Source organism: Amblyomma americanum, chromosome 3 (assembly GCF_052857255.1).
Source record: "Amblyomma americanum isolate KBUSLIRL-KWMA chromosome 3, ASM5285725v1, whole genome shotgun sequence".
Classification (NCBI taxonomy): Eukaryota; Metazoa; Arthropoda; class Arachnida; order Ixodida; family Ixodidae; genus Amblyomma; species Amblyomma americanum.
The window spans coordinates 6,339,227-6,360,916 of record NC_135499.1 but is presented as its reverse complement, the minus strand read 5'-3'; the positions used below and the strand labels follow the sequence as shown (position 1 = coordinate 6,360,916).

General features: G+C 47.4%; 1 protein-coding gene across 1 annotated transcript in view; it reads right to left on the bottom strand.

Annotated features, from left to right (window-relative positions):
• Positions 1-4,647: 4,647 nt before the first annotated feature.
• LOC144123077 (uncharacterized) overlaps positions 4,648-21,690 on the bottom strand; it is a 114,674-nt gene continuing 97,631 nt past the window's right edge. Inside the window, exons 5-6 of the mRNA XM_077655981.1 lie at positions 15,676-15,801; positions 4,648-4,865 (exon numbers count right to left, since the gene is read on the bottom strand). Of these exons, the coding sequence (XP_077512107.1) occupies positions 4,648-4,865; positions 15,676-15,801 (344 nt within the window). The remainder of the gene's footprint in view (positions 4,866-15,675; positions 15,802-21,690) is intronic.

The window sequence follows — 21,690 nt, the reverse complement described above, 5'->3', positions numbered from 1 at the left end:
AATACGCGCGGAGATTTTAAAAATGTTAAATTCGGTGTACCCCAAGGAAGTACACTTGGCCCACTGCTTTTTAACGTATATGTATCTGATTTGTGTTTATTACAGCTTAAGTCAAACATTTTTCAATACGCGGACGATAGGGTGCTAGCACTTGAAGCTACTGATTATCGTACAGGCGTGTAATCATTTCAAACAGATATAAGTGGAGTGTTTGATTTGTTCTCGCTAAATTTCATTTTTTTAAACGTTAACAAAACAAAACTGATATGCTTTAAAAACCCCCATAAAATTATTTTAAACCAACCACTGTATCTTCACGCATTCCATTGTTACCAGTGTAATTGTAAAGCTATGCAAATGGAGAGAACAGTTCTCTATCTGGGCATCCACTTTGACCAGCACCTCACATGGGGCGACCACAACGTCTACCTCTCTAGAAAGATAAGGGCCCTTGCGGCTATGATGTATCACCTTCGTGGCAAATCTCCACTTCATCTTAGACGATTGATCTATACAGCATAAGTAGAACCTGTTTTAAAGTACGGCATTACTGTATATGGTAACTGCTCCGAATACAGGAAAGAAGCATTAGATGTTATCCTAAAAAGAATAGTGAACACTATATCTTACGCCACCAGACTACACTCGGTCGACATGAAAGGGAAATACGATGAGTTGGGCATCCTTCAGATTCGTGAACTCTTCCACTTCGTTGTGTTAACGCGGTATTATTATATTCAAATGAATATAAGACTCCCGTAAAAAAAGATATCACCTTGAGAAAAACGAAACGTTTTGTTAAGCCACGGGTTTATACAAACTATGGTAAAAAGATGCGCAATTATTATGTGCCATCTGTATTTAATAAAATTCCCGATGATCTGTGTATTGCTAATAACAAGCGTAGGATGACGAACGGCATAACAAATTGGTGTGCAAATGCATTGCCTTGTGTATAGCTTGAGTAGCTTCATATGTGCTATTTTGTGTTCAGCCTTTTTTTCTCTGTGTTAGCATGACTGTTTAGAAAAGAAATGTATTCATACAGTGTTTCTTCTCCACCTGCTGCCTGATCAGCCAACAAGCAAAATGTGCTTAGGCAGATCAGAATGTATGTATATGTACGCATACAGGGGGCAAGCTATACAGCATTGTGGGCTTCGTCTAAAGCATCTGACCAGCACCGTTCCCACTTCGAGTTATGGATCAATTCGCTCTCGCCCTGCCGTAAGCTTACCGTCCCCGTTAGCTCAGTTGGTAGAGCGACTGTTCCGGTGAAGCGGTGGTCCCATGTTCGAACACCGGAACAGGACAAATTTTTCTTTAACTGCAAAGTTTCCGTTAAAGTTGTAGAGCTTTCCTTTGTAGCCGTACGGCTGCGCTCGGATGGATGTCAGTGAGCAATTACTCCCGTATTACAAATTTACTCCACCTTGGGGGCTTCCCCTAAAACGTGTGACCAACACCATTCCCACTTCGAGTTATTGATCAATTCGTTCTCGCCCTACCATAAGCTTACCGTCCCGGTTAGCTCAGTTGGTACAGCGATTGCTCCAGTGAACCGGTGGTCCCAGATTCCAACCTCGGACCAGGACGAATTTTACTTTAACTGCGAAGCTTCCGAGAAAACTGTACAGCTTTCCTTTGTAGCCGTATGGCTGCGCTTGGGTGGACGCCAATGAGTAATTACTCCCTTATTACAAATTTGCTCCTCCTTTGGGGCATCCCCTAAAAGATTTGACCAGGCAGGTATGCATCTCTTTTTCTAGGAGGGCTCCTTAAGGCACGCTAACGCAGCCTGCTTTCAGGTTGTCAATGATGGTTGCTTCAATAATTTCCCGAGTCTACTGGTTTCTTGTTTTTTTGCCAAGACTGTAGTGTTAGAAATTAAGAGGGCGGCTCTTGCAGGGTGAGCAGTCACGACAGTGGATGGCCAAGGTGCTTGATTTTTTTTATCTCTCACGTTCAGGTTGTGCTCCTGCAGTCTTTTGTTCAAGCAACGACCTGTTCGTCCAACGTATTCTTTGCCGCAGGGAAGAGGAATAGACTAGATGACTCCCATGGCGCATGAGACATACGGGTCTTTATGCCTTATTGTGAATTCTATCCTTCGTTCGACTGGTTTGTTTACGCGTCTACACAGTCTGGAAAGGTGGTAAGGAGGAAAGGTGGTAAGCGGCTGAGGCATCCCCCCCTCTTCTACGGCAGGTGTTTACGCACGCCATCCCTTCGTCAGCACCCGCTGGGCCAGCGCAAAGCCCATCTCGGCCGTAGCTCCCGCCGCGGGTGCATTTTCTGCAATGACATTTTCCGGCCCGCTTCAACCCAACTGGCGGCCCAGCAAGTAGACCTTCCGACTGTAACACGCCTATCTCGCCTCCTTTTCCTCGACTTCCCAGCATGTTCCTTGCGCCATCGTCCTCATCCTTTGGCTCCACTCGCCCTTTGCGCAGCAGCCAGGCTCAACCGCCTGAGTTTGTTTCACCCACCCGGCGGCCTTCACGAACCTAACCTTGTCCTGGACTTGATTCACCAGTGCAAACTTGCACATACCGTTTTTTTTTCCTTTATCACGCATCGCGCTAGCGGGGGGGGGGGGGGGGGGGGGCATCTGTAGCGACGCCGGTATTGCCTGCGGCGCTGATGAAGACGAAGCTTGGAGCGCGACCTGCCTCGCGCAGTTGAGAACGATTTCGGCAACTTGGGCCTAGCCAGCAACGTCAACAGCCACTCCACCGTCTCAGCAGCCGCGGTTACCGGGACGTCCAATAAATGTGGACTTCCAATCACAATCTATGGCTAGCAGCTTCAGTTTAGCTTCGGGAAAAGTTACAGTGGACTTCTGCCAAGTAAGAAAGACGATGACACTGAACGGGCACTCAGCTTTGTGCGTTTTTGCAGTGCAAAACAGTTCTAGCTACTGTAACTGATAGAACGAAAGAGCCTATCTAGGTTTAACCGCTCACACAACTTCATGGCTGCAGTTCTGACTTTGGTTAAACGAACATTGCATTTCTCAAACTAGAATTGGACGTGGCCCCAAGTTTTGCACGGAACCGATTCTTCCCGCACCGGATTCGATGACTTTGGTCAGGCAAGTATCAAAGTCAGCTCCTATGTTGGAACAATATCGCTGTGTCTCAGATGGCGTTGACGTGCTCATTCGCTGTTGCGCTAGCAGAAAAAAGCCTCCCGTTGAAAAGACTGTTTCCTATTTAAAGAAAAATAACCTGTCCTTGCTCACCACTGAAAAAGAAGGAGGCTTTGTCATCATGCCAAAGGATGTGTATTCTGATAAAGCTAGCGCAGCAATTGATTCGTGTTTCGAGAAATGCGATATTCGCTTAACCAAAGTCAGAACTGGAGCCATAAAGTTGTGTGAGCGTTTAAACCTAGATAGGCTGTCTTGTTCTATCAGTGACAGCAGCAAGCTATCGCTGGAGCTGTTTTTCACAGCAAAAACGCACAAGGCTGAGTGCCCATTCCGTGTCATCGCCTTAGAAAAAGATACTTCTCAGAAGTCCATTGCAACCTTTCTCCAAGCTAAACTGAAGCTGCTAGCAATAGATGACCCGTTTTTAGTTAAAAATTCAAAAGACGCCATTCTCTTCCTGCAAACAAACCAGAGGAGAATTTTTCTGGGTTTTCCGTCCACGTTAAAGATTTGTATTACTCAATCCCTCCTGATGAGTTGCTCCGATGTGTTAGCGAGTGCATTGATCACCACAGCAGGGTGGCCTTCCAAAATGTCACTGGCATATCAGTTAGCGGCTTTTGGAACTTTTGTCTACTTATCTAAAATCCACCCACACTGACTGGTACGGCTCCCTAGGGTTTCATCCAAAAACGGCATTGCATCGGTTCATGTATCGCCCCCATCTTGAGCGACTTGTACCTAGCCAAGCACTCAGCACACAGCTGAAAAATTTACCGGTTCTTGATATCTTTAGGTACGTGAATGATTATCTTCTTTTTTTAGTTTTTTAGACAGCACCAAGGATGAATTCCTGCAGCAGGTTGACAGTGTGTTGGTCATTTTCGATCAATGCTTATCACTCCTGATTTTTACTCATGACCTCCCGAAGAATCGCTCCATTCGCTTTCTCGAGCTTTGGTTGCAGCTTTCCCCACAACATATTTACTGGTCTCTCGAGCCAACGGCCAACAAGCCAACCTTATTCTCTATGAAAATTTGTTTGTTTTCTCCAGTGTAAGAAAGTCAATATGTCTTGAAGTAAGTGGTGTTGAATGACCTCACTCGCTATGCTACTGAGCATTTATTCTGCATCACAAAGACTACGCAGCCAATGTATGCAGGCTGTTCTTTTTCATGCGTTCCTTGGAGCCAAGCAGAATTCTGACAGCACTTACGAAACTGCGGCACAAGCGTTTATACTCCATAGCGCAACAAACTCACCGCCAAATGAAGGGGCGTTCATGAAGACTGAAAATGGCGCCAGTCCTCACGAGTGTGGCTTTTGGGCTTGTTGGTGCACGATCATACCAAGAGGATATAGCGCAGAGTAGACAGGACACAAGAAGAAACGAACAACACGAGCGCTATTTTTAGCACTGAAAGTCCATGTTCTCTTATGTAGGTCTCGACGCGCTTGAGAGGTATCTTAGAACAACCTGCCTTGGAGCGGTTCACGACGTCGACTCCTTCAGTTGTGCATCGATGGTGTTCGAGTTGCGTGGCATGCTGCGAGACTTGTCGTACCATTGAAAGAGTTGTGGTGCTGACGGCTTCGGCTCTACGGCAAACGTAGGCCCGAACGATAGAACTTTGGACACGCCCTCCGGTATGTCCACGGCCTCCAGCTTGTGGACGGCGCTACGGGTTGTCTTTGGCCTCCTAGAAAGTTCTGTCCGCAGTTTTACAAATGCCGCGTCCATATGAATTCGGTTGTTTGGGCTGTCAGTCGCTGGTATTCTCGAAGAATTTGCCAGGTGGCTTGGCCTTCACCGAGCGCTCGTGTTGTTCGTTTCTTCTTGTGTCCTGCCTACTCGGCGCTATATTCTCTTGCTTGTTCCTCACGAAGCAGAAAGCGCGCGCCGCCGAAGGCCAGCGTGGGGCCCCTGCCGAGCAGTGATGTATAGCGGTGCGGCTTCGCTCCTGCCGCCAGCATCCGACCATCGAGATGGGTCAGCTGGATGTGCCGACTCACCCTCGCTCTTTGGTTTGCATCTGCTGATAGAGTGCACTGGCATGCAGCTTTCGCCAGTTTGTCCACCGCTCGCATGCTCAGTTTTACTTTTGGTGCACCTGTACATTAAAGAAACTCTGTCACGTATAACGTGAAATAAGCACTCTAGGGCTATCTAATAGAGAATGTTTTCCAAAGATTGCTTTAAATATTCATTTTTTCTACCAAAATCACATGACTGCAACAACCTGCCCGACCATGCAGTAACGGCGGAGAGCCAGGAAGGGTTCCTGTCAATTGTGTTGGGTCTGTTCAAAACGGAATGCTGATGTACAGGGTATCGTGGTATCTTGCACAGTGAAGGTTGCACTGTAGTCAACTTCAATCAATCAATCAACCAATAAATCAATCAATCAACCAACCAACTAATCAGTCAATAAATAAAACTATCAATCAGTCAATCAACTTTTATTTCTTATTGAAAAGGAAGAGTACGGGACTAAAAGATCAAAGAGCTTGGCGAGAACCCGATCCCTTACAAGTTGGTAAACAGTAAGATGGCGGCCAGTCATACAAGGTAGTTGCAGTAATAGAGAAGTAGCAGATATAATGTACCATTTTTAATGAGAGCGGCAACACACGAAAGAAACAAACAAAAATGACGATACAATAATTAGCAGTATAAAGAGCAGTGGTCAATAAGAACGGGAACAAAAATGAAGCCTTATAATAGTCCGGCCAAAGAAAAGTTGGCAAAAGCGTTTGAGGACTTAGTTTCGTTACTGGTAGGGCAAAAATCTTTTCAGTTTAATAGGTTTAGCAGCGAAGGTAGTGTGCGAATAGAGACTGCTCAGCATAGGATCTTTAGAAAGGTCAAAATTTGAGCTGGTTGGTGCATGATCTTGTGGCAGGAACAGCGCATCACGAGACAAAGAAGGGACAGGCGGGACAGCGTCGTGTCCCGCCTGTCCCTTCTTTGTCTCGTGCTGCGCTGTTTCTGCCACAAGATCAGCATAGGATATTACGTTGTTATGAAAATTATTATGGGCGTTACCAGCTACTACAAACTTCTCCTTTGTTCTTAAAATATAAAATGCTGAGGACTGACCAGCTATACTACTATAAACTACTTCAGTTCGTACAACTCCGGAAGCTGCACATTTGTGACAGGGAAGAAAACTCCACTTATCCTTTCCGACACAATAAAAGACGCATACCAAAAACTAGAACCAATTACGGTAAACAAACAGTTCCTTATCAAATGGCTTCGATTCTTAATAAACTTGAAGGTAACTTGAATTTCGCATCTAATATTAGCACATTCAAAAGCACATTAAAGATGTCCTAATAATATCAGGTGTTTTGTACGGGGAGTGACGAGTACATATGACATGCATACTCAGGATGTATCCTTCTTTTGTACTATGGTTTTTCACTTTATTTTTGTAATAAGTGTCCTTCAATGTATTGTCTACTGAACAAAATCTCTGTATAATATCCTTGCATTTTTTTTGTACTTATCATATTGTGTTAATGTTGTGGTTATAATAGCATAATTTACCCACATTTGTTTTAATTATGTGGCTTACCTTCTTGTTATGCTCAAATTTGTATTGCACTTCCGTCGACTGCAGAGGGACAGAGGCCTCGTCAGGCGCCACAGCCTTTAGCCTCTGCCCCTGCAGCAGATGCTGTAACTGCTCTGCTGAAATAAATCTTTCTTTCTTTAAAAAAAAAAAAGAGGTTTTGTGTGGAATGTATAATGAACGTCAGCAATGTAACGCACGCCTCTTTTCTGCTGAAAGTGTAGCTTGCGCAAATTGGCCATACCAGTTGTGCCAAACACCATGATGCAATACTGCTTAAGAGATAACACTAAGGAGTTGTAAATCATAAGTTTTACGTTGTAATTGAAAACCATAAACTTGTACTTCCTCTACTTTTCCGTTGTCATTTTAGAATGTATTTCTCCGACTTTAGTGAAACGTTTTGTAGAAGAGTGCGGTAAGGGGCTATTTGGTACAACATTATGGGAACAATGAAAAACTGCGCAAAAAGTACGGTACAAGGGAGAAGAACCACACGAGACAAGCGCAGACTAACAACTGGTTTATTGCACCAACGCCTCCTTCCTTCGACAACAAAGCACATGCGCACCAACCACAAAGACAAAAGACATAATCATCTCTTCAATCCAAGAAACTCGAACTCCTTGCGGTACAGGTGTATGGAACCCTCGCTGACACATTTGTCAGGCCCTAATCTCGCGATTTCCAAGACTTCGGTAACTTCACGTTCTTTCTTATCCCTCGCGCGTCCGACACCCTTAGTCCTGCCGAAAAGTGGAATGCATTCTTTGTCGTCATGCTTTAAGTTCTTACAATGCTTAGGCAGATCCTGCCCTCCAGGATCAGCTAAGGAATTGGCATGTTGATGCAGCGGCCAGTTTGCCCGACGTGCACCTTACCACAGCTCAGCGGATTCTGATGGATTGCATTCGATCTACAGTGCACAAACTTGTTCCTGTGGTTAGTGCTACACTTAATCTTCTTTTGCCACAGAAACAAGTTTGTGCACTGTAGATCGAATGTAATATATCAGATTCCGCTGAGCTGTGGTAAGGTGTACGTCGGGCAAACTGGCCGCTGCATCAACATTAGATTATTAGAGCATGCCAATTCCTCAGCTGATTCTTGAGGGCAGCATCTGCTTAGACATTGTAAGACCTGGAAGCACGACGACAAAGAATGCACTCCACTTTTCGGCAGGACTAAGGTTATCGGATGCGGGAGTGATAAGAAAGAACGTAAAGTTATTGAAGACTTGGAAATCGCGAGATTAGGGTCTGACAAATGTGTTAGCGAGGCTTCCATACACCTCTACCGCAAGTATTTTGAGTTTCTTGAATTGAGGAGATGATTATGGCTCTTATCTTTGTGGTTGGTGCGCATGTGCTTTGTGGTCGAAGGATGGAGGCGTTGGTGTCATAAACTAGTTGTTAGTCTGCGCTTGTCTCGTGTGGTTCTTCTCTTATCCCGTCTTTTTTGTGCACTTATTCATTGTTCCCATAATTAAACGTTTTGCACTGTTTTGTTCCACGATTTTCCTCTTTTTTTTTTCCACTGCGTTTACATACCGTACGAAACCGCTCCTACTATAGCATTTTTGGACTGTGTTTTGTTTGTACTTTGTTTTTATTTTTCCTTTCATTCCTGCAGTATGTTTTATATAACCACTCCTACCCAGGCTCTATTTGAGCTGAGAGTGCATGTAAATAAATAAGGTCAGCAGCAGTTTACTCAGTGATCAGTGATCATTATCAGCAGTTGACTCAGTCATCATCAATAAGGTCACTGACCACGGTCACACAAAAACAGTTGACGTGAATATTTATTTACAATAAAAGCTTTCTAGGCAAAGGTGGCTTCTACAGGCTTGAAAAATGGTCGAAGTGATCATGCATAGGGTCACTGGCCGAAGTCAAACGAATCCAATAGATGTGAAATATCTGTTCACAATAAGACTTTTCGGGATAAAGGTGATAAGGGCGGTTTCTAAGGCTTCAGAAGCTGTAGCAATGGTCATGCATAGGGTCATTGAACAAAGTGGAGTAGAAATGCCGATGTGGTACCTTTATCTGCAATAAATCTTTCTAGATAAAGGCGGCTTTAGGCTTCAGAAGTTGTCACACTAATCCTGTATAGAGTCACAGACCAAAGTAAAAAAGAAGACAATTGACGTGGAACCATTGCTCATGATAAAACCCTTTGACCGAAGGCGACTTCTACGCCTACAGGTGTCGAAATAATGATGCATACTGTGATAACGTGATAACATGCGGATGCGGCCATTCTGTCTACCACGTTGCTGCCGCGTGCCGATAAGATCATCGAGTGTGTTATCGTGTGTGGTCATGTTATGTTCGACGCCCTTTGCTACTTGACTATATATGTGTCCTGTTCTTGTACGCTTTTGCTAATAAACGTTTGCCACCGACTTCGACGCGTCCAACTGTGAACGTTACACTGACGACGAGGCACCCTGCGGGGGGAGGACGGCATTGTTCGCAAGATGGCTTTCGGCAGTCGCGTCAGCGAGTTTAGGCTGAACGGAAATTCTTCACGGGAAGAATACGTGGAGCGCATCGAGTTGTGCTGCGCAGCGAACAAGCTGACGAGTGACGCCGACAAGAGGGCAGCTTTACTGAGCTGTTGTGGGGAGGCGACGTACTCCCTGATAGCAACCCTCGTAAAACCTCAACAACCGCCAAGTGTCGAGTACCAACAGGGCAGAAAACTGAGCTATTTGGAATACGTTCATGATGATAAGTCCAGGCGCTCACGAGTAAGCGCCGTGTCCCCTCTGTGTCGTTGTTTCTGAGCACCTGCATTTATCATCGCGTCGAGTACCAAGTCATCGTCGACGCAGTGAAGGACCACATCAATCCGAAACCTTCAGAGTTGCACTCAAGGTGCGTTTTTTCGAGGCGAGACCAGCAGTACGAGGAATCTGTAGCTGACTACGTCACATCCTTACGCAATCTAGCTGAGAACTGCGGCTTCAGCGACAAACAGCTGCCCTTGGATATAATGCTGCGTGACCACCTGGTTTTCGGATTGAGGGACAGCGTTGTTCAGCAACGGCTGCTGACAGAAAAAAAACTTGACTTTAAAGAGTGCTTACGAGCTCGCTGCGACCGCGGAAATAGCTGGTAAAGAGCAACGGGTAATGAGCTAGCATAAGCAGGCAGCTGTAGACGTGACAGCAGAAGTGAGCACGACCCCTAAAAACGAGCAGGAGGAAGAGAGCCGCGTCGGAGCGTCGCGTCAAGTTCCGGACGAAAGGTGTTTCCGAGGTGGCGGCAAGCACGAAGCGTATCGCTGAAAGTACAAGAACGCGATGTGTTTCAATTGCTCTAAAAAAGGGCATCCAGCCAAGGCGTGTCGAAGAAAAAAAATGCAAGTGCAGCATCAGCTGGAGACTGCATCCACGCCGGCGCATACTGAGTACGATGCTCTACTCTTCATCAGACAAGTAACGAACTCTCCCAGATTTGTTGTCACCGTCAGCATCGGTGGCCAGAACGTACAGATGGAAGTCGACTCCGAAGCAGCTAGGTCAATTATCAGCGGCAAGGAATATGAAAAACTGCAATTCGCTAAAAGTATCGACCAGGAAGATTCAGATGCTCAGCTTGTCACCTGGACGAAACAAGGCCTTGACAGTGTAGGAAATTCCAGGGTTCCCGTAGAATTCAAAGGGCTAAATTGCGAGCTGCCGCTACCGGTAGTGAGAAATGACGGCCGCACACTTCTAGGTCGTGACTGGTTCAAGGCGTTAAACATAGAGCTTACAGGTCTTCACACCGTGAGCAACAGGCAAGAAGCTACCCTGTGAAGGTATGCAGACATTTTTAGCGAGTCATTTGCAGGCGCTACACTGCCGCCGATTCACATTGAGCTCAAGCAGGACTCTCAGCCAAGGTTTCTGAAATGTCGCAGCATTCCGTTCGCGCTTAAGGACGACGTCATAACTGAGCTGGACAGATCGGAGATACAGGGAATTCTGCAAGCAATGCAGTATTCAGAATGTGCTACACCTGTCATTGTTCTTCGAAAAAAGAATGGATCGCTCAGAGTCTGAGGTGACTACCGAAGCACAGTCAACCAAGCGTTGAGGAGCAACGGTTATTCTTTGCCTACGAGCCAAGAATTATCCGTAAAGTTGGGCAGAGGCCGCGTTTTTTCGAAGTTTGACTTGAGGCAGGCGTACCAACAACTGGTAGTTGATGACGCCACAGCGCAGATTCTCACGATAAACACCGTAAAAGAGTTGCACAACGTGCGACGTTTGCCATACGGCACGTCAGTAGCTCAATGGTTGTTCCAACGCGTAATGGGCACAGTACTCGCGGGTCTACCGCAAGTAGCTGTGTACCTGGACGACATTCTGATGGCCAGCGAAACCGCAGAAGAGCCCAGCCGAATGCTCGCCGAGGTTTGCGACCGAATTGCAAAAATGAGACTGCGGGCCCAGTCGGCAAAGTGCGAGTTTCTCAAAAAGAAAGCCTGGAATTTTTAGGCCACAGTATAGACTCGCGTGGTATCTACCTATCAAAAGCTAAGGGAGAAGCGATTCATCAAGTGCCTGTACCGAAAAGCAAGAAAGAGCTGCAAGCATTTCTCGGCATGCTGAACTTTTATAATCGTTTCTTGAAAGGTCGCCCCGAGATCGCAGAACTTTTGTATCGTCTACTGGAGACTAACGTCGCGTGGATGTGGCGTGAAGAACACCAGGAAGCGTTCGAAAGTCTGGGGCAGCTTCTAACGTCCGAGTCGCTGCTGGTGCATTTAGATTCCAGCGCGCCTTTAGTTCTGCCATGCGATCCTTGACAGGTGGGAGTAGAAGCAGTCCTAGCGCACCGCAACCCTCAAGGACGAGACAGACCCATCGCGTATGCGTCGAGAACTTTAACAAAGACCGAACGGAAGTTTGCCCGGATAGATCGAGAGGCTTTAGCCATCGTTTTTGGCGTTCGTCATTTCCATCAGTATCTGTGAGCAAGAAAGTTCTTTATTCTCACAGATCAAAAACCGCTGCTCGGCATATTTCGACAAGATAAGCAAATTCCAGCTGTATTGTCACAACGCATGCTCCGTTGGACGTTAATGCTGTCGGTTTATGATTACCACCTTGACTATAGGAAAACGCAAGAGCATGCCAATTCTGACTGTTTAAGCATATTACCAGCAAAGGAGACGCGAGGTGAAACCGAGGCGCCGGGCGACGTCCTTCTGCTAGAGGCAATGGCCCCAGTGACTTAGTGCTACCGGAACGACTACAGAAGCGAATTTTTGGCATGCTACATGCAAGTCATCCAGGAATTACGGCCATGAAAGCTCTCGCGAGGTCCCATGTTTGGTGGCCCAGAATTGACGCGCAGATTGAAGATTTCGTTCGGCACTGCAAACAATGTCAAGAGAACAGTCCAAGTGATCCCAAGACGCCTGTACATTTCTGGACGAAATCCGAAAGACCTTGGAGCAGGGTTCCTATCAATTTTGCGGGGCCAGTCAAAAGCATTTGTTTTCTTGTGGCAGTGGATGCGTTTTCCAACTCGGCTGAGATCGAGATAATGCCATCTCTTCAGTCCTCTTCAGTGATCGAAAAGTTGCGAGAATGTTCGCATCGTACGGTCTACCGGACCTTATAGTGTCTGAAAATGGGAATGCTTTCTCAAGCAAGGAATTTCAGGAATTTCTAAAACTAAACGGCATACAGTTTATGTACACAGCACCGTTATCATCCTTCAAGCAATGGAAGAGCAGAGCGGATGGTTCTCGAGCTCAAGTGTGCACTCAAGAAGCAAAGACAAGGCACAGTGGCGAGCCAGGTTTCTCGCCTCTTGATCAAGCAGCACTCCACCCCTCATTATGAGACCGGAAAGGCCCCAGCAGAGCTCATGTTGGGTCGGAACTTCCGCTCAGTCTTGTCAAGACTTCACCCTGACATGGAAAGCGGGGACGTCTGCCAACGTGTGCCGACAAAGGTGTTCGAGTGTAGGAATGCTGTGTACGTGAGAAATTGTAGCGGAGGGCCTACATGGCTAGCCGCTCGGGTGTTACGCCGTCTGGGCCACGTCATGTAAGAAGTTCAGACGACAAAGACGTCATCGGGACCATCTGCGAAAGGCATGGGTGTCGGAACCGGCAACTCCAGCTAGTGCAACAGGTGATTTCTTGAGTCTCCCACCGACTCCAAGTGCTGAACCTGAACTACCAAACGCTGAGGCACCACTGGTTCTTAGACGGTCTACTCGTGAGCGACGACCTGTGCAGCGCTGCGGCATTAACTGAGGGGGAAGGAGTGTGATAATGTGATAACATGCCGATGCGGCCATTCTGTGTACCCCGTTGCTGCCACGTGCCGATAAGATCATCGAGTGTGTTATCGTGTGTGGTCCTGTGATGTTCGACGCCCTTTCCCACTTGACTATATATGTGCCCTGTTCTTGTACGCTTTTGTTAATAAACGTTTGCCCCCGTCTTCGACGCTTCGAAATGTGAACGTTACACATACGATCACTAACCAAAATCAAACTGCCAATAGAAGTGGGGCCTGCTTTCAAAGCAATGGCTTTCTGGGCACAGTCGACTTCTACAGGCTTCAAAAGTTGTCGAGAGCCGCTGCAGTGGCGCATTTGTTATGGTTCTCGGCTGCTGACCCGAATAAAGTTGGTTCCATCCCGGCCGCGGCGGTCTTATTTTGATGAAGGCGAAATGCTAGATGCCCGTATACTGTGCAAAGTCAGTGCACGTTAACGAACCGCAGGTCGTCAAAGTTATCCGTTGTTCTCCACTACGGCGTCCCACATAGCTTGAGTCACTTTGCAAAGTTGAACCATATAAACGAAACCACAATTTGCCGCAGTTATCATTAATATGGTCACTGACAGAAGTAAAACAAGTACCACTGAAGTTTAGTCTGGTTGTTGAAGGTTTATCATCCCAAAGCGACTCGGCCTATGAGGGACGCCGTAGTGTAGGGCTCTGGATAATGTCACCCACCTGGGGTTCTTTAACGTGCACTAGCGTCGCATAGTGCACGGGCCTCTAGCATTTCTCATCCATCGAAATGCAACAAGCAAAAACAACTGACATGTAGCATTTGCAGACAATAATCGTGTTCTGCGTCAAGGTGGCTTCAATGGCCTTTGAAATTTGTAGTAGTGACAATGCATAGGGTCACTGACGAAAGTCATTCAAAAGCTACTTACGTTGAAGCAATTTTTACAATGACAAAAACAGTTGACGTGAAGCCATTGTTTAAACATCTTGCTGGGTGATGGTTGCCTCTATACGCTTTATAAGTTGTAGGCGTAAGTGGTGGCCTTATAAGTTGTCAAAATGATCACGCGTAGAGTCTGCGACCAAAGCCAAACACAGCTGTCGTGGAACCTTAGTTCACATTCAAAGTTTTCTGGCTAATGGTGACTTATATAGGCTTCAGAAGTTGTCTCCGCGGTCATGCATATGGTCATATACCGAAGTGAAACAAAATCAATTTATTTATTTATACAAATCACCTATATTTATATATTTATACAAAAAACCATTATTCACAAGGAACCTATCTGGACAAAGGCCGCTTCTACAGGGTTCAGAAGTTGTCGCAGTGAAATGGTAATTGACGAAAGTCAAAAGAAAACATTTGGCGAGGAGCTTTCGTTCGCATTTACAGCTCTTGCTAAGCCAAGGCGGCATCTGTAGGCTTCAAAATTTTTACCGCTTATCACTGCGACACAGTCTGAGGCCTATAGTAGCCACAGTTGCTTAGAATGCTTTTATTCTGAACCGGGGTTCCATACCTCAATAGTTTGGTTTGACTTTGGTCAGTGACGGTCTATCCATCTTTCATAATACGAATCAGTCTGCTTTGTGTCGGTGGACATACTACCCCAATGGAGATGTTGTCGCTACTGGACTGCAATTTCAGAGAAAAAGATTGATACTACCATTGGGCCAGCTGGCCCCACAGTTTATGTTTCTGTTTCGGGTATTTTTTGTATGGATACCGCTCTGCTTATCCACCGTTCTATACGGTGATTGCATATTTAAAAAACGTCTTCAACACTTGATTTTCGCTTTGCATTTTGTTCTGATGTATGAGGATTCCGGTAGAATTTGTTTCAGCATTATTCTTCAGCATTCCTATCTGCGACATGCGTGCATAGCAGCTCTGGTTTTTGGAAGATTTGTGCCCCTGTATCGTCCCAGCTATAAACGTTTCAAGACCCTTCAAGCTGCACTCCATACGCTAGTTGCAGCCTTTCTAGTAGCCAGCAGTGGAAATCGGTTGCTGTGACAAAGGTGGGGTTAAAAAGGCGGTACTATTTTGTACACGGGGTGCTGACAGCACAGGCGCTTGCGTTAAAGAAAAAGCAATGAAGTTCAAACGCTGGCACTAAGAGGTTATATTATTGAATGTGTTCCTATATATTTGCATAAGTATGATCTATAGCCTCGAATGCTAACCGCCTGACACAATCCATTAAATAATACGCTCGTTCAGGCGGGTATCCTCATTCTTCGTTTATAACGGGCAAATTAGTTTTTCATGGTATTGGATAATCCCTCCACGTACAGCCTGATGCGATTAGAAAGTAATCCCCTCAGGCTAATCCTACTCGAAATAAAGCGGTCTAGCACAGTTCATTATAGGAAGGTGAATAAGTGCAGTAGATTAACTTAGCTGGCCGCTTTATTCCTTCGTCTTCGATCTTTATTTATGTTGGAGAGTAGGCTACCACTGCACCAGCAACGGTTTACTGGTGCTGGTAAGTCGAAACAAAAGCGACAGCCTTCAACGGCTGAAGAGAGTGTTGTTCTTTTGACGTCGTTCGAATGGTGCGGCCTGCACAACTGCAAGCCAAATTGGACAAGACTTTGGTTCCACTCATCGCAGTTTGGTTCGCCTCAATTGTGTGTCGGCGCTTCCGTTTTCTTTCACTCGGTGGTCGGATTATTACCTCCAATGACGAACACAACCAGGGCGCAGGTGAAGGCGCCGGCCTCGGAATGCAGAAAGTGCGCCAGCAGGTACGCCTCGAAAATCGCCACCGGAGCGAATGCCAGTACAATCACGTACACGGCCACTGCGAACAGGTGATGTGCAGGGGTGTCAACAGCTTTCTCCTCCTACGCATCTTATACAACATGCCGGTCCTTCGAACACGGGGTGCTTTGCGCCTTTATCTACTTATTGGTCGCTTCAATTTCGCGAAGGAAGTAACCCCGTTCGATGCAATCCCCTCATTGACTCATGGCAACAGTCCTCCTCCAGCCAGTCACTGCCAGAAGAGAACATGTTGTGGGCAACAAAGATCAATAGTTATATGCTCTGACCCCTACGAGACAAACCATTTAGACAGGTGCCAATAGATCATCCGCCATTAGGTTGTGTGTGGTTTCAGTAGCTCTCGAAATATGCACGGTTAACACAAGGGCTTTTCATAAAAAATTGGCGGTCATAAGCACCAGGCGTCACAGCTAACTTTAAGCACAGACACACTGGTAGCACTTTTGTGAATGTTTTGAGCACAAATTCTATAGATCGCTATACACTTGCTGTGAACGAGCAGTACGCTATCAGTGATCGCCATCACTTAGAAGCTCAATTAGATGACCGAAGAGCATGGATTTGGATTCTTGTTTTGGTTTCGATTTCAAGGTCAAGCATGCGTCGTACAAAGATCGGCGCAATGGGTGAGTGGGGGCCCTTAATGATTGCACATTAGAACTGAAGCCGACACTTAGGCTCCGCCTTAAGGGTATGAAGAGGTAGCGTTAATGGTGTAATGCCCGTATATGCGAGATTAGGCATTCTCCACTTTACATTCATAAGTTGTCATGAGGTGACAACGTCACGTGACCTTGGCGGCCCTGCTGCAAGATCACACAGACTTCAGAGGAAGATCGGCGACATCGTAGTGCAGGCTAAAAGCGAACGCTCTGAAACGTTGTTCGCGTTTGACAATAAGATAACCTTTGTGCGGGATGAGCGCAACAGATACTGGTCGTATTCTCTTTTTTCTACGAAAAAAAGTAGCCACCACTTAAAAGCAAACTAGGTTTCATCGCATTTACTGCTTCTTTGAAGTTTCACTTTTAGCCATTCAAACCAGTAGAGTGACAGCCAGGTGCACATGGCATTGTTCCCTATAAGATTTGTGCTCAGAAAGCGCCTTTAAAATTTTGGCCGTGCATTATGAAAACAATAGCTATCCAAGAAGAACAGTCTGGGCCAAAAATGCAAACTGTAGAAAGCAACTTCAGAAATTTAACCGCCTTTTCTCACCTCCCAATGTGTTTCAAATAAATAAAAAGGTCTTGCTGCGTTCGGTAGGACCTGCTTTAATAATAAACTCTGTAACATTGCTTTGCAGTTTTGTAGCTTTTTTTTTTAGTCTGAACTGCGGAAATCCTCCATGCTTGTTGAGAGACTGGCTGACATGTGCTGAAAATTAAAAACAGGATGTGCAGGCAGAAGCACTAAACCTAACTCCTAATGAAGAATAGAAGCTAGAAAAATGTTAGGCGGTGCGTTTCCGCCAATGGCTGGTTTAGTTTGCCTACCAAATATGCCTTGCACGGCTGGAGTAATCAAGATTTTAACTGCGTTTCTCCCCAACTTTTGACAGGTGCTTGAAAAGGACAGAAAGAGGAAATACAAACTGCGATATTTCTTTTCGCCGCGGCGCCGCTATTTGAAAACGACCTTTTAGGGCGCTGCCGGTGACGCCAGCTTTAGGGGTAGAAGCATCATTTTCTACTGCACAGATTCCGCTCAGATTTGTTCACTATTCTCCTAGTACAACTGGATCAGCGAAATTAATCTTTTGTATTCAAATCACGCTTTTTATTATCTATTCCTTCTTAGGTGTAGTCATTGACAGAGTTGCAGAAGTGAATCAGCTAATGACTGTGAATATCGACTCCAAGAGGAACCTTGTGTGCACCTGTTACATACCGCAAAATGATATTTAAGAATCGTGGCCCAAAACACTAAATGTATGGGGAACTAAATTGAATTAGGTGCTGAGAATGGGATAGCATTAAATTATAGATACCGCTCAACAAGAGTCTGCTCTGTCGTTGCTGCTTGTCGCATACGCTTAGTCTGTGCACCCGCCGATACTTCATCTGCAGCGATATACTTCCATTGTCAGCTCTGCCCTTGCGGGAATTTGCCACTTTATCAGGGCTCCATATCAGCCTGAGACGCGAAGATGTCAAACACGTGTGCACAAAACTAAGTGCCGCTGCAATGTCGCGTGACCAGCGCACCGTCCAACTACCAACTCCACAAGATTTGGTCGATCGTTTCTTTTGTTTTTCCTGTGTTGATTTCAGCGCTCACTATTTATTCAAAAACCTGCAAACCCGACCATGTCACGTGGTCTCCTGACGATACATACCCATGCCAACCAATCAATGAATTTTATGGCAGACGGCGGCGAGCGCCACTGGGTTTGCATTTGACAGCGAAGCTCTATACATCTACCGTCCAACGAAATTTTCGTGTCGTCGTCGTCGCTAGTAAAAAAGCCCAGGAAAGGGAACGTACCCAACAGCATATAAATCTATATCATACTGATCATAAAGTAGTTGTAATATAAAAATACAAAAAATAAAATATGCAAAAAATTAAGAAAAACGCTTCAGCTTCGTCTTTAAGAGCGGGACGCGACAGCGTGTTGTTGCGTTGCCAAGGGGCCCACGGAACGCCATTCGTCTGTTCGGCGCGGTGACTTGCTTTTGTAGCGAGAGCTACACTACGCCAGCCACTTCGCGAGGTCAGCGTGGCTGCGCGTTTACCCGTGGCTCCGCCGCTCCGCCAGCTGTGGACATGCGCGGAGTGAAGTCATAGCCCGCAGATGGTGTGCGCGCCACGCGCCTCGCGGCTCTGCCGCCGGCGGAGCAGACGCCGTCCGCCTCGTCAGTTGTGCGCATGCGCGGAGTGACGTCAGTGCACGCAACCGGTGTGCGCGCTGCGCGCCTACATGATGCCAGCATTTCGAGCCTTCAGCGTGGCGGCGCCGTGGCCACCGTGGCAGTGACCGGCGGCGCAGTGCGACGGCAAAACCGAGTGGGGGAAGAGCGGAGAGGGGAGAGAGTGAATCCACGACCAGGGACGGAGATGAAGAAGGAACGCCCAGCGAAACGCAGCGGGGAAAGACTGACTAAAATTTGACTAAGCGCGTTCCACTCGGACAGCTGTAGCTACCAGGTCACTCCAGGTTTAACCAGAGCTAAACCACCGCCAGTTTTTTAGCGAGGACGGCGCCTGTGCCCACGCTGCTTGCGTCTTTATGAACTTCAATATCGGCGTTTTCATCAACATGCGCTAGGATAGGTGGAGACTGTAAACGACGCTGAAGTTCTTTCAAGGCTTCTGCTTGCGGCGCTTCCCATTTAAATGGCACGTCTGCCTTCGTCAGTAGGGTCAGGGGCTCGGCGATGCGCGAAAAGTTTTATGCGAAGCATATTAACGTAGGTTTCGGGCCTTCGCGCGACGCCCGGCGGTGGCCATCATTGACCCTGAAGTGGGGTCACGTGACATGACGTGATGACGTCACACAGTCTGCAGATGGGGCCTCATATCGCGCCGTCGGTCGCCTCCCGACGGTGGCCACCATTGACCTTCAAGTGACCTTCAAGTAGGTCACGTGACATGATGTCACGTGATGACGTCACACCGGCTGCAGATGGGGCCTCATATCGCGCCGTCGGTAGCCTCCCGGCGGTGGCCACCATTGACCCTGAAGTGAGATCACATGATGTGACGCCACGTGATGACGTCACACCGGCTGCAGATGGGGCCTCATATCGCGCCGTCAGACGTCGCCCGGCGGAGGCCTCCACGCTGGCGGCGGCGGCGCCACCATCGCTGCATCACGTTATATGTGACGTCACGCCAGGGATGAAGCGGCGCGCGCCCGCCGTCGCGTCAGTCTCTGTGCCCGCAACCGCGCCAGCGTCTTTGCGCCGGGCGTGTATGCGGCAGCTGCTTAACATGCTTCGCATCCACTGGGCTTAACCTTGATAAGCCTCCAATTTTTTCACAAATCGTCGGTAATATGCGGAAAGTCAGAGAAATCGGCGCACTGCTTTCTTATCGGCCGGCGGTGGAAACTTCAATAGCAGCTGTTTTCTGCGGGTCCGGGCGTAATTTCTCCTTGCTAACGATGTGGCCTAGAAACGGTAGCTCTTCGTAGGCAAAGTGGCACTACTCTGCCTTCAAGGTTAGGCCAGACGACTTGATGGCGTCTAGTACTGTTCAAAGTCTTTTGGTGCTCTTCAAAGTTCGAGGCGAAGACAACGACGTCATCTAAATATACCAGACAAATTTGCCACTTCAGGCCTGCCAGCACTGTATCCATTACTCGCTGAAACGTCGCTGGTGCGGAACAGAGACCAAATGGCATCCCCTTGAACTCAAACAGCCCATCCGGAGTGACGAATGCTGTCTTCTCGCGATCTTTTTCGTCGACATCAATATGCCAGTAGCCGCTCTTGAGGTCCATCGATGAGAAATATTTGGCGTTGCAGAGGCGGTTCAGTGTGTTGTCGATGCGGGGGAGGGGGTAGACGTCCTTCTTTGTTATGTTGTTCAAGCGGCGGTAATCCACGCAGAATCGAAGTGCGCCGTCTTTCTTTGTCCCTAGAATAACCGGTGCCGCCCATGGGCTGCTTGAAGGCTGGATGACGTCGCCGCGAAGCATTTCTTCGACTTGGTCCCAGATGGCTTGTCGTTCTCGCGGTGACACACGGTAGGGGCTTTGACGGAGAGGTCGGACGTGTTGGTCCGTTATAATGCGATGCTTGGCAATTGGCGTTTGTCGCACCTTCGGCGACGTCGAAAAACATTACCTGTAGCTTTGAAGCAGATTGCGGATCTGGTCTTGTTTGTTCCGGTGCAGGGCTGGGTTGATGTCGAAAGTGGGCGAGTTCTCTTGGTCAGGCGAATCATCTGCGGAGGGGTCGGAGAGGACGAAGGAGTCTCGTACGTCGGATATTTCGTCGAAGAAAGAAATCGTCGTTCCTCTCTTAACGTACCGGTATTCGCTGAAGTTAGTCAGCAGTACTTCAGCCTGGCCATTGCGGAAATGTGCGATGCCTCTTGCGATACTGACTCCTCGGTGCAGAACCAACTGCATGTTCTCCTCGATGATGGCTTCATCGTTAGTGGCTTTAGCGGTGTCTACGGTCACGATAACGGTTGAACGGGGTGGGACGCTCACTTCTTCCAGGAGACTCAGGGCAACTTAATTTTCCAGAGTTCTTATCCAAGGGATGACCTCGTCCGTCGAAGGCGTCATCAACTTGGATAGCAGGTGAATGACCGACTGATGCTCCCTAAGGAAGTCAATGCCCAAGATTACTTCGCGGGTACATTGCCGTAGCACAACGGAGGTCACAGGATAGGTATGTCCTTTGACAGTCACTCCCGTTGTGCATCGTCCTAATGGCGTAATGAGGTGGCCCTTGCGGTTCAAATTTGTGGGCCTTCCCAAGCGTTCGTGACTTTCCTCAGCTGCGCAGCGAATGTTCCATTCATCACCGAGTAATCGGCTCCTGTGCCGACCGGAGCGGTAGCATTCCGGTCGTCGATAGTCACTTCTAAGTCGAATTACCTGGCTCTTGCATTGCTCGTCGCCCTCAGCGCCTGGTTACGGCTTAGCCGCGTATGCGAATCGTGGGTGGGGCGTGTCGTGAAAACTTTTCTGTTCAAGTCGTGGTCGTAGTTGTCATTTTGTGCGGAATCTGTGTAGCGGGTGCGCGTCTTCATGGAGTGTGGTCGGTAGAGGATCTTCGGCGTTTCTCTCGTGAGCAACCTCACCTCCAGAGGTTGCTGTTTTTAGTTTCCCCTACGGGGCTGGGAGACCTTACTCGTACCGCGGCTGCGTAGCTGCGGCGTGACGACGCAAAGCGCGAGGTTGTTGGTGATGGTGAGCGCGAAAGGCGGTTCGGCGTGTACTCCT